Here is a 17,061-nt window from a genome sequence, read left to right on the forward strand (position 1 = left end):
CACACTGTTCTTTTATTTGCATTTTACCAGGTCTGAAATCGGGGTGGGGATTACAATGGACGTGTCTCACGGACAGGTTTAGGCTATACTTGGTCCTCAGGGGTACACGTCAGGGGTCGGTAAGAAGTGAACAATGGTGATACGGAGGCCACCAGGAATCCAACGATCATGTGTTGTTCCCTTTTATTAGGATCTACATAGAACATTCATTAAGCAGAAACCCAAACCCAGGTCTGCTGACTCCTAGTCCAGTGCTTGTGATGGCTGGTGGGCCCTGAACTAGGGGTCTGGAGGCCTGGGTTTGACTATCGCCAGCCGCTGACCCAGCTCATGCCTCACAAGGCCTGTAAGGCAGAACAGTGAGTGGGCCCCAGAAGAAGCCCAGAGCCAAACGGGGGCAGGAGTTGACTATGGGAATACTCGTAGGGCTGGAGGCCTCCGAGGCCATGGCAATTAAACTGGATAACCTACATCCATCTGGGTAACTCACCCCTAGGAACAGGGGGTCACTGAGTCCTCAGGAGGTGAAGCTTTCTGCTTCCATCCCTGTTTTGGGGGGTTTGAGAGGAAAGTCAAGAACCTGAACAGGGCAGTGAGTCCGAAAATTATCATGGGACAATCAATAAGGAGACAAGAAGGAGCTGCTTTGTTTTGTTTTTAAGAGAATGCAAGTGCCTTTAAGTTCCTGTCATTCTGGGGACAGGTTGCATGAGCCCTGACCCCCTGGGGGTCCTTGGGAAGGGGGCCAGCAGCCTGATACACAGTAGACACTCAATATTTGAACTTCAGAAAGCTCCTTGAAGGAAAGCCCTGTTTGGGCAGACCCTACAGGGGTCCAGATGAGGTTGCTGGTGGAGGGGCAGTGAGGAGGAGGTGAAGGCAGGCACTGCGAGGGAATGGGATCACTCACATGTACTGCTGGCTTGCTACACCGTAAAATCACATTTCTCCTGAAAGCCATCTGTCCCTAAAGAATTATGCATTTCCCTGCTGCCCAAGAGTCATGCACTCGAGTGGTGCACAGATGGTGATCAAACTCCTCTCTGCGCCTGTGCGGGGACAGGGCAGACACTCCATCCTGACCTCCAGGGCCTCCCATGGCAGTTAGGGAGAGACCAGAAAGAAGTGAAGAAGTCACAGCCAAGTAAATGAGTCCGTGTGCAATGGGCCTGCATTATTACATCAGCTGTTTGGGCCCCTGTCTGTTGTTCTGTTTCATTTCCTGAAGATAAAATTACAGCACGGAATGTGCTGCTTCAAACTCCTCACGTTCCCCAGAGCCCCAGGGCCCCACCCAGGGGAAGCCGCCTTGCTGTGCTAAGACCCTAGCCTCCAAGGGGCAGGAGGGGACCAAGGCTCCAGCAGTAGGAGGACAGCGAGGAGGGGAAGAGGGCGAGCGGGGCCAGGGTTAAAGCCGGGTCACTGAACGAGCATGGTAGGGTATTTATTTTGCACGGTTTTTTTTTTTTAAGAAATTTTAATTTATATTTTATCAAGACATGGGGGATTGAACCCAGAACCTTGTGCATGCCAAGCATGCTCTCTACTACTGAGCTACACCCACCCACCTCGTACAGCTTTTATAATTTCTTACATAAGACAGGTTTAGTGTGGAAAAATTAGAAACGCTGGCACGCTCTAAAAAGAAAATTGCTAATGTTCTCACCCTGGAATCTGCTGAATTCAGTGACAGGAGGCTGTTTGGACCCCAGGTGGGATGGGAGCAAGGCTGGAGCTCCAAGGTGTCAGGGCGAGTGGGGTGGGGCCGACTGAGGCAACAGCTGTGTAGACCTGCTGGGGAGTTAGGCTGTGCCAGAGGGTGCACAGGGTGGGGCTGGGAGCCAGGGCAGGTATAATTCTAGGATAGGAGCCACCGGGACAGGTTCCAAAGCTCCAAAGCTCCCGGGCAAAGACTGTTGGGGAGGACAGGGCTGTCAACTGGCTCCCCTCCCATTTGGAATAAAACCCAAGCCAAGGGCCTCTGAGCCCAAGGAGACCTGGCCACGCCCTCACAACTCCAAGTTCACTCCCACCTCAGGGCCTTTGCACTGGCTGCTTCCCCTAGGTGGAAGCTCCTCCCAGCCTTGCTGGGGTCATCTCCAGAACTCAGGTCCCTGCTCAGTTCTCTCCTCAAAAGGGGCTTGACTGGTCTTCCCTGTCTAGAGTGGGGAGCCCCTCATCCCCCTGCCCTGCTCTGGTCAGCTCCTGGAGTGATGTGTTTTCCTGTGTGTGTTTATTACCTCCCTTCCACCAGAATTCAAGCTCCACCAGAGTGGGAACCCTGTCTGTCCTTTTTACTAACACGAAACAGGGCCTGGCACGGCAGGGGGTGAGCAGGCGGCTGAGGAGCCCGCCCCGGGGTGAGCAGCCAGTCCAGGCTCTGGACTGTCCTACTGTGTGGCCACAGTTCCTCCCAACCCAGGCCCCTGGAATCGGAGTCCCAGGGTGACAGCAAAAATGCAGATTCCAAGGCCCCACTTCTGCCCTCAGGGAGCAGGTAGGGGCAAAACCTGCATTGAAACTGGCCTCTTCAGGGGTTCTTGTGACCCTGGGGACCTCGGGTTGAGATCATTCCCAAGGACAGGTTCAGGAAAGCGCTGGCTTTGCTTTTCAGTCTCAACTTGGACCCCTCCTGGTGGTGTGACCCTGTGGGCCGTCTTTCCCTCAGGTTCATCACCTGTAAAATGGGTTCAGGAGGGTTCTAGGGGCCAGAGCCAGTGAAGGAAATCACGGAGCCAGGGGAGACCCAGCCCTGCTGGACTTCTAGAGCAAAATGCCTCCACTCTGTGCCTTTAGCTGCTGACATTTGGCAGGAAATAGAAGAGAATTAATTTAATCAGCTGAGGTGCTGATGACTTTCCTTAGCCCTGACCCCACAGCTGGGCTCCAGGCCTTGGCTCAGGAGGGTCCTCTTCTGGCTGCTGGAGACGCTGCAGTGAACTGGCAGGGTGGTTTTGTGCTGAGGGCCTAGGGACCCAGCAACTGGTGTGCGGCCGGCTGCTGATGAGCCCTGGCTTTGCACAGTGGGCCTCTTTCTTCTGGTGGATAAACATTTGTCCCTCCAGCCTCTAGTCTAGTCCACTCTGGAAGTGACTTAGCCTCTCCAGTGAGCGAGTCTGCTCTGGGCCTCAAAAGGTAGATAGCCTGGGACCCCTTGGAGACAGCCAGCCACTGTCCTGGTGGCCTCTCAGCCTCCCGAGCCCACAGCGCCCAGAATTTTCCTGTTGGGTAGACTTTAAGGAGTTCACCCTGTTGACTTTAGTCAACCCCAAAGTCCCCACCGTGCTGTGTGGGTTTCTTGTATCTTCATTCAGTTGGAAACGTTCATAGTTTTCCCTAGGGCTACCACTCCAGGTAATCTGTGGGCCTCTGGCCTGCCCGACCCTGGCTTGGCTTCAGAGTGGACTGAGAGGCAGGAGTGAGGGAGGCTCTGGCCAGATTATGAGATGACCAGAAACTCAAGATGGGGAATGATATAAATAGACAGGGCGAATGTGTCTGTGTCAAACGTCTGGTGTAAAAATAGCTAAGGAGGATCTGTCTGTCCTGGGGATGCCCCGGACCCTGAAGGCCAAAGTGATGGTCCCCAGGCCAGGTTGGGCCAACTGGAGAGAGGGGCTGGGCTGGGGGAGCTCGGCCAAGTGTGGACACGGTATGTGATTGCAGCCCGTGGAGTTGTTGGTGCAGTCTGCAGACCTCCTGGGGCCAGCGGCTGTGCCCTCTCCAGGGACTCCCACTGTCGCAGTGGGGGACAGCTGGATGAGCAGACTGTCCCAGACTGGCGGTCAGTGGGAGCAGGTACCCAGAGCAGTGGCCAGAGGAGGGCAGTGTGTCCCCACCTGGGCCGGTGATGGGGTGGCAGGGGGCAGGGCGGCGGGCAGGGAACCACGTGTTCTGAGCTGAGAGGTGGGCCTTGCAGTCGTTATTGGAACCAGGGTCCGAGTTCCCTTAGTCCAGAACCTCTCCGGGTGGGAGGGGCCTTAGCTAGCTCTGAGCCCCTCCTGTCTCCTGTGGCTCCTCCCGTCTCCTGTGGCTCCTCCCAACCCCCCGGCCCAGCCTCGGGCAATCCTCCTGCCAGACAGTGGTTCCTGAGCAGGGAGGGCAGTGTCCCCTCCCCCAAGCCAGAACCTCCTACCCTGCCTCTGGAGCCCCCACCACGGCCTCTCTGGGTGCCAGACCCTGGGCTTCTGTGCCCCACGGCTGGGGGCCAGACTCACCTCCCAGATGAACCCCATGTGGGGCCTTGCTGTGCAAATGGTGGGTGGCAGTCTGGCTTCAGTCACCCTGCTTTGAGCATCTGTTGGGGGGCATTGGGGGAGGGCTCCCAGTAAGCCTGCCCTCCGGAGGCTTCCTGCCAAGATGTGCCTCTCCTTCCCAGTTGGCCCAGGTGGCTCCTCTCCCCGGGACTTGATCCCAGCTCCCTTCCTTCACCTGCCACTCCCCCACCAGGCCCACTGCTTCCCCTAGATGTGTTGTGCCTACACCAGTGAGATGTGTCCGTGTGCTGCAACCAGGGTGTTCCAAGCCCAACCCCGGCACTCCTTGCCAGTCTTGTCCACACTGGGGCGCCCATTCAAGCGGGTTCTTCTATTGCTGCCTGTGAGTGGGTCCCCACCCCCTTTGAGGATGGACCTGACTGTAAAGGCACTGAGGCCGCCCCTTTGCCCCCTCTCCTGGACCCCCAACTCTGGGGGACGTTGGACACCATGTTGTGAGGACGCAAGCAGTCCGGTGGAGAGGCCCACGAGGCAGGCACTGAGGCCTCCGGCTGACAGCCACGTGGGCGAGTCACCCTGGAAGGGGGTCCTCCAGCCCCTACCAAGCTTCAGATTGTGTGCCCTGGCTGACAGCTAGAGCGGCTTCATGAGAGACCCTGAGCCAGAGCCACAAAGCTAAGCAGTCCCCGGATCCCTGGCCCTCCGAGACTGTGAGATAATAAAAAGTTTGATACTGTAAGTCTACATTTGAGGGTAACTTCTTGTGCAGTACTGGATAATCAATATGCTCCCCAGCCAGGCTGGGCTGCAGGGAGGTGAGGGTGGCATCCGAATCATTTCTGGATCCCAGCACCCAGCGTGAGGCCTGGAATGAATGAATGAGTGAGTGAATGAATAATTGACAGAAGTCGGTAGCTTCTTTCCCCAAACTACCAGGTGTGATAGGCCTCAGGCCTTGCTTTTGAGAGAGCCTTCCCTTCCTCAGTCCAACCCCTGAGTCTTGGATCTGGGTGGGGTCAGAAGTCATCTTGTCTAGGCAAGAAACCTGAGGCCCAGGGGGGTTACCCGCTCAGCCCTTCCAGCCAGTGGACCCCAGGGTTGAAGATGCCTCCTGGGCAGGTCATGAAGGGGGCTCAGGGGGCTGGAAGAAGTGAGCGGGAGCCTTGGGCTACAGCTTGGGTGCCTGGGAGCTGAAGAGACCAGCCTAGGGTTGGGGCAGGAGTTGGAGGAGCCCGACCACTTGTCCAGGAACAAGTCAGCAGCGGGTTCAGGCTTAAGACTGCTGGGTGGCACCCCGAGCTCACTTCTGCTGCATGTGATCACCAGCACCAGGAGCCTTCCAAGTCCTTACCTCCGTTAACCCGGCCGAAGTTAGCTGTTGTCCCTGTTTGCAGATAGGGAAACTGAGTCCTGGGGTTAAGTTAATCGGTGTCACCTATGCCAGAGCTGGGCTCAAATTCCAGGTCTTCTGCCAGTTGTCACCATCCATTGCTCACAGCGGGCCTGGAGGCTGGGTCTGACACCTGTGCTGAGCTCGGAGGGAAAGGCCGCAGCGGCCAGCAGGTCTGCCAGCAGGAGCGGGAACCAGAGCGGTGGGGCAGGCCTTCCTGTTCGCCCTGTTTCCAGGGTGGAGGCACAGGCAGGGGAGACGGCAGGGAACGCCCTGTCACATGCTTTGCAGCCCTGAGGTCCTGGGAATCGGGGCCCTAACCCCTCAGGATGTCAGGGGGGACCAGGGTATCTGGCAGGACTGAGGTGGGACTTACTCCCCCCACCCTGCAAACCCGTCACACCTTAGACATACACACCTCCTCCTGCCTGTGGATGTGTGGTCTGCGGCAACCAGCTGGGCATCATGCTGTCCGGGCAGAGTGGGGCCAGGCCCAGAGAGGAAAGACTTGTCTCCTGTACCATTTTATAGATGAGGAAACTAAGGCTCGGAGGTCAGTGGCTTGCTGCCAGTCACAGACTGAGGTGGGAGAGCACCTGGCTCGTTTGACCTAGTTCAGTCTTGCCAAGGAGCTCCCTTTTCCAGAAATGCAGGGCTGCTGATCCCTGGAGAAGGCCTGGTCCTCCACTGCCCACTCTGGGCTCTTGAACCATTTCCATTGCCTGGAAGCCCCACTGCCCATCCTCGGCCCCTCCAAGTCCTGCCAAAGTTCATGTGAAGTCTGTGACAGCTAAAAATAGGTCACGTGACTCTGGCCCAGCAGACTCCCCTCTGAGAATGTGCCCCCGAAACAAAAGACCCCAAAGTGTGACCCTTGGAGCAGTTTCTGCAGCACACAGAGTATTATACTTGCATGTACAAACATGATCCAAAGTGCATCACTAGCAGGTTAAATCATAACAGCGGTGTTTAGAGCACCTACTGCCTGCAGGCTTGGTTCTAGGAGCCTTATGGCTGCAGACCCTTTAGTCCTCCCGAAGCCACAGGGTGGGAGGCAGCAGAACTGCCATTTTACAGGCAGGGACACTGAGGTCCTGGCAGGTCACGTGGTGAGAAGTGCCCGGCGAGGATCAAGCCCAGGCAGTCTGGCTCCGCCGCCTCCTGTCCACCCACGTCCCCCACCCACACCACGGGCACCATGGATCTGCAGAAGGAGGTGAGTCCCCAGGCACCATGGAGGCCAGGCGGCCCAGGAGTATTGATGATAAAGGAAGTAAGCTGCAAAACAAGAGTGAAAAAAGAAAATGTGTTTGCTTGCATCCTACTGGGAGGCGGGACGCGGGCCTGGCTGCCGGCCTTTCACTTTGTTTGCTGGCTGCATCATTTTGGTCTGGATTTTTTGTTAATAACTTGTAGTTATTCCTTTTCTTATAAAATGTAAGAATGCCTTTTAGGATGTGCCAGGCTCCTCCATGAAGCCCTAGCCAGCAAGCCCCCCGTCTGTGTCCGGTCCCTTCTCAGAGCCTTTTGCGTTCGCAGGGGCCCCGGATGTTTGTGTCAGGTCTGTTTCCCCTAGGGAACCACTCGGAATTCCTTGCTCAGGCCTCCTGAGGGCCACACATGATGGGGCTCTGCTGTTGGTGGAGGAGGCCGAAAGCCAACCTTGCTGCTAAGAATAACACTTCCCATTGGGAGAGGTGCCCCCAGCAGGTCTACTGTCATCCATGCAAGACTCAGAGAGGCCACACACCTGGCCCAAGGTCACACAGCTGGGAGAGGGGGAGCCAGGAGCCAAACTTGGGCTGAGATTTTCCCCAAACCATGTGGGGTTCTCTCAGGCCAAATCCCCTGCCCACCCAGCTACCAGAGGTCTTCTTTGCCTTCTCCCGTGACAGGTGTGAGCAGGTGACCCTGCCCGGGGTTCCTCTGTCCATCTGTTCATCCATCATCCATCCATCCACCTGTCCACTCATCCACCACCTTTCCATTCGCCTGTCTGTCCTTCCATCAGCCAGTCCTTCCATTCATCTGTCTGTCCATCCATCAATCCACCCATCCATTCCCTGATTCATTTTCTCAGGCATTTCTTCGTCCATTCTCCCCAGGCTGCTCACCCTGTGCTGAGCTCTGTGGGCTCACGGACAAGTCCAGCCTGACGCTGCCTGCCAGGAGCTCACAGCCCGGTGGGGAGGCGTTTAGACCTGTGGTAAGCAGCCCAAACAGTGAGGTGGCCTGTTTTCTGTCTCTGCTGTGGAGGAAAGTAGCGTCTGGGCGTGTTTGTTCAGGAGACAAAAGGCAGGTGAAACTTGGCTGCAGTGACCGAGAAAACATGCTCCTCTCAAGTGTCACCTCTTGGGCTGCCCTTTCTACCCCCCCCAACACCTGCCCCACCCCCAACTCTCAGTGGCACTGACCTGCCCTCTGGCAGACACTGTTTTGGTTATTTATCGTGTTGGTTGCCTGTCTCCTGCCCTGGAACGTAAGATCCTGGGGAAGGGACTTCGGCCTGTGTTTATTGCTGTGGCCCGGTGCCTAGAACGCAGCGTGGAGTTGACATGCAGCGTGCGTTGCTTGAGTAGGGGGCATGGGCTGGGTGGGCTGTTGGCCAGAGGGAGACGAGGCAGCTAGGGCTGTGCAGATGGCTAGCAGGAGCGGATCTGAACATGATCTTCAGAGGGTTGACCTCAAGGCTGGGTGCTTCACTGGAAGCGGGGTGCAGGAGAAAAGTTGTTCAGGGCAATTCCTGGGCTCTGGCTCAGGTGCCAGAGAGTGGGTGGTGCTTACTGCATTAGACCCTGCAGGAAACATGAGACCAAGCCTCTCCCTGCTCTCTCAGTTAGACCAAGGCCTCAAGCTCCCTCATCATCTGAGGCACTGGCCTCTCGAGTGTAGCATCTGCAGTTGAACCCAAGTCCCAACTGTGTTTGCCCTGCTCAGAACAGGACTGTCACCTCCCTCCTCCTAGAACCTATGCTCCTACTAATGCAGCCTTAGCATTTGTCTGGCCACTCCCACAAGGACCCCTGGAGCTTGCCCTGAGTGGTCACAGATGTGAGGCAGCTACTCTCTTCATTCAGTGAGTGCAGAGATGGGGGTGTCGAGAAGTCAAGGGGTTTTCCACTAAGTCTCAGAGCTGGGATGAGTGGCAGAGCTGGGATTTCTTCAAATCTGGCCGGCAGCCTGGCTCCTAACTGGACGCTGAGTTGCGTCTCACTAAAGGCCAGGATGGCATCAGGACTGGCCTTGGAAGAGCTGCATCCTGCCCTTTGCTCTCTGTCGTGGCAGTGGCCACTGCCAGCCTGTGTCCCCTACTCACTCCACAAACAGCTGGGCAGGTGGAGGTGGGGCTCCCCTCCATCAGCACCAGCTTGTTCAAGGCCGGCCTGCAGGTTCACTCATCAGATGCAGGAAATAGGTGGACAGGCAGCCCCTGTCCCGAGGGCCACCTGGACAGGGCAGCCAGGACCCTGCCATGTCAACACCTGTCTCCAGTCCTGCCAGCTTTCTTGTTAACGGGACGCTTGCTGTGTGGGACCTTGGGCACGTGCACCACCTCCCTGAGCCTCAGTGTCCTTGAAGGACTTCATGTGGGTCACATAGGGGGACATGCTGAGCTCACCACTGGGGTCACAACCATAAGGACAGGGCTTACAGGCATCAGGGTCTGGCCCTCGGCATTAGAGAGGGGCTGGTTGTGAGAGGGTCTCATGATCAAATCTGGCCCTGCTGTCCTCATGGCCTCGGATGAATCCCCTTTCTGGGCCTCAGTGTCTCCATCTCTAAAATGGAACCATCAACTCTGCCTCCTTCTCAGGGTTGTGATGAAGACCCCATGAGCTGATGAAGGAAGAGTGTTTGGTTAACTAAAGCGGGGTACACTGCTGGGGGCTCACCATTCTTTTCAATGGTTTCCAGTGACCAGCAGACAGAAGTGGCCTTCAGGAGTGTCCTGGTTTGGTTAGAGGTCAAATTGACAGTGAGCCCTGCTCAGAGCTGGTCCCTGGCTGGGCTCTGGGGACTCAGAGTGAAGGCAGACCTGGCCGGGGCCCCGGGCCCAGGAAGACAGATGTGGAATTGACAGGAACAGTGTGGGACCAGGGAGTTGTGAACAAGACAGAGCAGATGGTGCACTGGCTGTGACCTGCGTTTGGGCTGCTCCCCAGAGGGTTCTGACCAACCTCCCAGACACCTAGTCATCGGTGGCCTGTCTCCCCGACTCCCTCCCTGCCAACTGGAGCTCGTTGGGGATGGGGCCTGGGTGCAGCCGAGGCTATTAAAAGATATTAAATATGGTTCCCTGTGCTATACAGTAGAAACTCGAAACTTATTATTTATCTATTTTATATATAGTAGTTAGTATCTGCAAATCTCAGACTCCCAATTTATCCCTTCCCACTCCCTTCCCCTCTGGTATCCATAAGTTTGTTTTCTATGTCTGTGAGTCTGTTTCTGTTTTGTAAATAAGTTCATTTGTCTTTTTTTTTAGATTCCACATGTAAGTGATATCATGTAGTTTTCTTTCTCTTTCTGACTTACTTCACTTAGAATGATGATCTCCAGGTCCATCTATGTTGCTGCAAATGGCATTATTTTATTCTTTTTATGGCTGAGTAGTATTCCATTGTATAAATATACCACAACTGTTTTATCCAGTCATCTGTCGATGGACATTTAGGTTGTTTCCATGTCTTGACTATTGTAAATAGTGCTTCTGTGAACATTGGGGTGCCTGTATCTTTTCAAATTAAAGTTCCCTCTGGATATATGCCCAGGAATGGGATGGCTGGATTGTATGGTAAATCAATTTTTAGCCTTTTGAGGAATCTCTATACCGTTTTCCATAATGGCTGCACCAAACTACATTCCCACCAGTAGTGTAGGATGGTTTCCCGTTCTTCATACCCTCTCCAGCATTTATCATTTGTGGACTTTTGAATGATGGCCATTCAATCTACCTCATTGTAGTTCTGATTTGCATTTCTCTGATAATTAGCAATATTGAGCATTTTTTCATGTGCCTATTGGCCATTTGTATGTCTTCATTGGGGAATTGCTTGTTTAGGCCTTCTGCCCATTTTTGGATTGGGTTGTTTGTTTTTTTGTTACTAAGTAGTATGAGCTGTTTATATATTCTGGGAATTAAGCTTTTGTCAGTTTTATCTTTTGCAAGTATTTTTTCCCATATCCTAGGCTGTGCCTTTTTGTTTTGCTTATGGCTTCCTTTGTTTCTGTTTTGTAAATAAGTTCATTTATCTCATTTTTTTTTAGATTCTACACATAAGTGGTATGTTTGTTGAATGAATAAGCAAGGGAGCTTTGAGGGTTCCCTGGGTGGGAGCAATTCCAGAGGACGTGAGAAGGTCCAAGGGCAAGGATAAGGCCTGAGCTTGGGTTTGGTGGGATGGGGGCATCACAGCCTCCCCAGGAGGCGTCTGGACTGGCTGGAGGCTCAGGCCTGCAGGCATGGGGACAGTGAGCGTGCTTCCTGAGAGCCTGACACCTCCTGTGGCCTCTCACATACTTCCTGACATCTGGGTCCTGAGGGCACTGGGACAAGGGTCCTTTGGGGTAGGGTGGGAGGGAGTCCATTGACCCGCCTGCTGTCTAGCATGGCCTCTGCCTTCAGGGCCACTGGTCAGCAGGCTCCTGTTTCCTGTCCCCTGCCCCCCACCGCAGGTACTTAAGGTCTGAAAGGAGCCAATTGGGAGCTGTTGGAGCCACCCTGGAGGTGGCATCAGACCTCTCCGAGGCAGGCTGACCCCAGGACCTTCCTACCACCCACACTGTCCATGGATTTTGTTGCTGGAGCCATCGGAGGTAAGAGACAGGGGCAGTGGGGCCTTGCAGGGGACAGCTGCTCCTGGAGGGGCCAGGAGGGGCCGGAGGGGGGTGCTCTGCCTTGACAGCAGTGGGATTCGAAGCTCCCCTGCAAGTGGCTGGCACCTGGCATGGGCCACATGTGCCAGGTACTGGGAGGAGAGCACAGTTTCCCTGGACACAGGGCCCAGGAGGAGGAGGAGGTGGGGTGAGTCTGCGCTGGCTTGGGGGGCAGCTCAGCCGGGCAGGCTGAGAGGCAGCAAGGGGTGGGGGCTACTGGGTGGGGGCAGTGGGTGGTCTTTGCCTGGCCAGAGGGCTGCTGGATGTCATAAGCATGGAGAATGATGGCTCGGGGCGGAGGAACCAGAGGCTCCAGGAGAGGGTGGATAGTGAGGACAGACTGGGCCTGGGTCCTGCCACACTGAGTGGGAGGGGTGGGTGCGGAGGGGGAGGGCCCGGTCAAGCCCGGCCCTACCCTCCCTCCGCTGGCGGCGCGCACCCAATCCCCACCTCGCTGGGCCCCCAGACTGTTTTCACTTGTGGGGAAGGGCTGTTCTGAAAGCCCAGCCCCATCTGGAGATAACCAGCCCTCCCAGCATGGCTCCTCCCAGCATTGATCACACAGGCCCGGGGGACTATTTCGGGTGAGGCCCCGTTGGCCTTGCTCCTCTTGTGAAATAGCAGTGGCTTGTAGTCAATACTTCTGGGAACCACGTGGGGTGTACTCTTCAGAAGGGGAGGGCAGTGTGGAGCCAGGAAAGACCAGGGCCCTGGCCTCACCACTGGGCTTTCTGAGGTCCTTCTGTGGGCTCAGCAGCTTCCCTGGATATTAGTCTCCTAAGGAAGAGGCTCAGAGAAGGGGTTTGACTTGCCCAAGGACACACAGCAGGAAGGGCTCCAGAGTTTTGTATCTTTCCTCCAGAGCCTAGGGAGGGCCTGGGTGGGAAGGTTTCCTGCTCTGTGCCTGGCTCCAGCTCATGGTGTTCAGACCTGGTCCTTTTCCTTGAGGAATTCTAGTTTTGGAGGAAGAGATGGCAGGCTGTGGGATAGCAGCAAAGCCAGGTGACATGGGTTGTGACCAGCATGTTTTCTGGCACAGAGGCAGCCAAGAGGATGGGGATTAGGGAGGGCTTCAGAAAGGAGGTGATGCTGTGGCAGGCTTTTGACGGATGAGTAGGAGTTCGGTGAGGTATATGTAAGGGTCAAGGAGGGTAATTCTACCCAAGATAATCAGTCAGTCAGTCAGTCAGTCAGTCAGTCAGTCTTTTGCTTCACTTTCTTAATTCACTCATTCATTCATTCACTTTGTTCTTTCATTCATGCGTATTTATTGAGTCCTGGGATACATAGTAAATAGGGCACAGGCTTCACATCCCTTATTGTCCTTAGATGGCCCTCACCCACCTCTTCATCCTCAGGGATGAAGTCCCAGGGACCTAACTGCTTGCTCTTTGGCTTCTCCATGGCTGTGCTGGGGGCTTGGCCATTGAGACCCTGGTGTTAGGAGAGAAGAAAGGAACAGGATGGTGGCACGTGGCCCTCTGTGCAGAAGGCAGAGGGCCGTGGTCCAGGAAGCCTTGGGTCCTACTCTGTCCCATGCAAACTTGTGCAGTCCTTCATGGAGAGCCCTAGGGTACCCTGGACTTTCCTACCTCCCAGTCTCTGCTTGAGCTGTGCCTCCCCCTCCGCCACCCCCCAGAGCTGCAAGGCGCAGTTGCCTTCCAGCTCGCGGACAAACCCTTCACAGAATGATGCTTGAGGGCGAGCTTGGCCTGGCTTGGAGTCAGGGCCCAGCAGGTGTCCTGCCAATTCTCCCAAATATGACACCGGAGGGGAGGCCAAGGAGGAGAAGCCACTAGCAGCTTGGCAGAAGTCACTTTACCTCTCTGAGTCTGTTTCCTCATCTGTACAATGGGGGTCACTCCCCTCACTGATGAGACACAGTGTGGAGAAGAGCCGGGTGTGGGTCTCTCTCAGCGGGAGTGCAGTCAGGGTTGCCCCTCCTTCCCTGAGATGGGCTCAGGCTCCTGCCCTCCTCACTGGTTTCTCGGGTTTCCTTCCAGGCGTCTGCGGTGTTGCTGTGGGCTACCCCCTGGACACGGTGAAGGTACAGTCATAACCAGGCCCCTGCCACCCATCCTGAGGCCCCTGCCTGGATTTAGGACTCCCACCAATGAGCAGAAGACCTTCCTAGCCTGCTGCTCAGACCCAGGCCCCACCATGGTCCTCAGGATTGTCAGTCCCCCTTTCTCACCCCTGTGCCTCCCAGATTTCTCACCTTAAATGAGGCTCCCTATCCCTGCTCTTCCCACAGTCAGCATGCCTTCAACAATCAAGAGGTTGGCTCTTTCCCTACCCCAGGGCCTGCTGACCTTGCCCCAGGCCTGGAGCCACCCTTTCCTGAAGCCTGCTTCTCCCGCAGGTCAGGATCCAGACGGAGCCCAAGTACACAGGCATCTGGCACTGCATCCGGGACACATATCGCCAAGAGCGGGTAGGCCTGGGGCCAGGGTAATGGGCAGGGGGTGCTGGGGCCTCAGACCCCAGGGCTGCCACTCACCACCTGGCCTGGCAATGCTGAGCCCCTTTCTGGGCCTCAGTTCTCTCACCTTCCAAATGAGGATAATTGCACCAAGCTCCTGGACTCCTCTGAGGACTACAGCCGGGATGTCTGGCACACGAGAGGCGCTAAGAATGAGGCCCTGCCTCCAGGAGAGGGTCTAGAGGGGGCATCTGGGGCCTCTGACGATCAGGGGAGGGACCTGTCTGCATTTCTGTAGTCTGGGCACCCTTTGAAAGCGCACTGAGAGTTGTCAGGGGTCCCCAGGTCCAGCTCAGGTCTGGAGGATGGTCTCAGGGACACTTACCAAAGTGAACTTGCGAATCAGTGCCGGCTGTGGGTGAGTAAAAGACAAAGAGCAACCACGAAGCTCCTGGTTTAACATTACTGCCATCCCCTAGCTGCCCTAGGTCGGGCCTGGCCCCGTCTCCTCATTCCCTTTGCACAACCTAAGTTGAGTGGGACAATCCCCATCTTACAGCCAAAGAAACGCAGGCCCTTGCTGGCAAGTGACTTGCCGGAGGTTTTGCAGTGAGGGCGGGCGGGGCAGGGTGAGGTTCAGGGGCTCTTTGGGCAGCCACTCCTCCTGGCTGGGCCTGACTCGGGCCCTTGGTCCTCTCCACCTGCTGCCAGGTGTGGGGCTTCTACAGGGGCCTCTCGCTGCCCGTGTGCACAGTGTCCCTGGTCTCATCTGTGTCTTTCGGCACCTACCGCCACTGCCTCGCACACATCTGCCAGCTCCGGTACGGCAGCGCCGACGCCAAACCCGCCAAGACTGACGTCACACTCTCGGGGTTCGCCTCTGGACTCGTCCGTGTGAGTGGGGTGGGGTGATGGGGTCCAGGGACTGCAGGCGTGGGGAGAGGTCATGAGGGCCTGAGAGGGCACTGAGCCCTGCAGGAGGGGAAACTGAGGCTTGCTCAGGGCAGAAGCTGGATGGAGGCTGGGGACTGAGGGTGCAGACTCGGCTGACTTGTTAACTGAGAGCACTTGAGTGTGCTAGGGAGCCTCTCTGAGCTTCTGTCTCTTCCTCTGTGACAAGTGTGGTGAGGTTATGAGTGTGGAGCTCCCAGCATAGGGTCTGATAGGTATGAGCACCCACAAGATGGCAGCCAATAGTATTAGTAAATTATAATCTGTCATATACTAATGTGATCAAATGCTTTATATGTATAACTGAATCACTTTGCTGTATGCTGGAAACTAACACAATATTGTGAATCAATTATATTTCGAAAAAGTTATCAAATGCTTACATTAAGTGTTATACTATTCTTACATTAATTAAATAATACATTAATATGTCATTAACATATTAATTATATGATTAAATACTTTCGGGACCTGAAGTCATAGATGGTTACCTGGCAGCTCCTGTGTGTGGAGCCACTTTGCCAGCAGAGAGGGTGTCACTGGAGAGAGCACTGGCTCCAGCTTGCACGGGCAGGGCCGGCTCTGAACCCTGCTCCACCGTGGCCAGTGGGCCAGCCTGGAGCTCTGTGGGGCCCAGGGTCCCCAGATGTCATTGTGGGCAGCACAAGGCTGATGGGGGAGGCCAGGTACAGGGAGCGTGGGCAGAGCTGCCGCCTCATCCCTGCCCCTGCTCTGCTCCAGGTGTTCCTGACCTCGCCCACCGAGGTGGCCAAGATCCGCCTGCAGACACAGACGCAGCAGCGGCGCCCCTCAGCCTCGGGGCCCTTGGCTGCACCCACCATGTGTCCTGCGCCCCCTGCCAGTCTGGCACCGGAGCCCAAGTACCGCGGGCCGCTGCACTGCCTGGCCACGGTGGCCCGGGAGGAGGGCCTGCGGGGCCTCTACAAGGGCAGCTCAGCCCTGCTCTTCCGGGATGGCCACTCTTTCGCCACCTACTTCCTCTCCTATGCCATCCTCTGTGGGTGGCTCACTCCTGCTGGCCGCAACCAGCCAGGTGAGATGGGGCTCAGCCCCAGGGGAGTGGAGGCCGGGAGGGGAGACGTGGATGAGGCTGCACTGATACCCGGTGCCTCCTGGGTGGGAACCTCGATGCCTTCAACACGAAAGGACAGACCTGTTCTGGGTGGCGCTGGATGGGTCATGTTCACGGCGAGAGCCCAGGGCTCCCTCCTGGCTGGGCCCTGACCTGGGTGCCCATCTGCCCTCCTCGGGGGCCCCAGTCTGGCTTCCAACCAAGGCCCGCGTGGGGCTCTCCTGGCAGATGTCTTGGGCGTGCTGGTGGCTGGTGGCTGTGCAGGGGTGCTGGCCTGGGCGGTGGCCACCCCCATGGACGTGATCAAGTCGCGCCTGCAGGCAGATGGGCAGGGCCAGCAGCGCTACCGGGGCCTCCTGCACTGCGTGGTGAGCAGCGTTCGGGAGGAGGGGCCGCGGGTGCTCTTCAAGGGGCTGTCGCTCAACTGCTGCCGCGCCTTCCCTGTCAACATGGTGGTCTTCGTCACCTATGAAGCCGTGCTGAGGCTCACGCGGGGCCTGCTCACATAGCTGGTTCCCACGAGCCAGGGGCCGACCTGCCAGCAGTTTCTGGAGGTCCTTGGAGCTGGAGAGGGCAGAGGGGAGTGTTGGAGTCTGGGCCCCACCAGGCCATCCCCCAGGGCATCCGGGGCCTCCCTGCCCAGCAACTGACCACAAGAAGGTCATGGGGCCCATCTGCTGTCGGCCCGGGGTTGGCCTGAGGGTCACACGTGCCAGGGAGAAGTGGGCCTCTGGGATGAGGATGTGGTTGCAGGGAGTCATTTGTGCATTTGGTCACTTTTCATCCCGGCTTCCCTTTCCCCTCCCCCTGCCGCCCCACGTCTTCAGAGCACCCCTGTGTCCTCTTGGCCCCCCGTCCCCCACCCCCACTTAGATCTCCATGCTCTCTAGTGTGCTCTTCACGCCTGGTCTCTCAGAGGCAGCCACCTGGTCTCCCCACCAGACGGAACCCGGGCACAGCTATCTGGCGCCTGGCCCGCTCAGCCCCTGCGCCAGGCAGCTCAGAGAGGCGCTGCAGGGCAGCCCCGGGGAGCTCGGTGTCAGGTCTGCTCACAGGTCTGGTCGCTCTGCTGTAGACCCTGGAGATGAAGCGGGGAGCTGTTGCCAATAAA

The 17,061-nt window shown here is 56.6% G+C and overlaps 1 protein-coding gene across 1 annotated transcript; it reads left to right on the forward strand.

The window, feature by feature from the left end:
- The first annotated feature begins 6,805 nt into the window (after nucleotides 1-6,805).
- On the forward strand, nucleotides 6,806-16,797 carry SLC25A47 (solute carrier family 25 member 47). The gene is made up of 8 exons (XM_006209056.4): nucleotides 6,806-6,823; nucleotides 7,147-7,168; nucleotides 11,293-11,424; nucleotides 13,488-13,531; nucleotides 13,847-13,918; nucleotides 14,618-14,800; nucleotides 15,599-15,911; nucleotides 16,179-16,797. Exons 1-8 carry the CDS (start codon nucleotides 6,806-6,808, stop codon nucleotides 16,457-16,459), a joined length of 1,065 nt encoding a protein of 354 aa, XP_006209118.2. The 3' UTR covers nucleotides 16,460-16,797.
- The last annotated feature ends 264 nt before the right edge of the window (nucleotides 16,798-17,061 follow it).

This window comes from Vicugna pacos, chromosome 6, assembly GCF_048564905.1.
Source record: "Vicugna pacos chromosome 6, VicPac4, whole genome shotgun sequence".
Lineage (NCBI taxonomy): Eukaryota > Metazoa > Chordata > Mammalia > Artiodactyla > Camelidae > Vicugna > Vicugna pacos.

What these genes read in the sequence shown, in the direction of transcription:
- SLC25A47 (XM_006209056.4), top strand. An exon ending in ACACATATCGCCAAGAGCGG is followed by an intron (nt 13,919 to 14,617) that starts GTAGGCCTGGGG and finishes ACCTGCTGCCAG; the next exon opens with GTGTGGGGCTTCTACAGGGG. An exon ending in TGCTGGCCGCAACCAGCCAG is followed by an intron (nt 15,912 to 16,178) that starts GTGAGATGGGGC and finishes CTCTCCTGGCAG; the next exon opens with ATGTCTTGGGCGTGCTGGTG.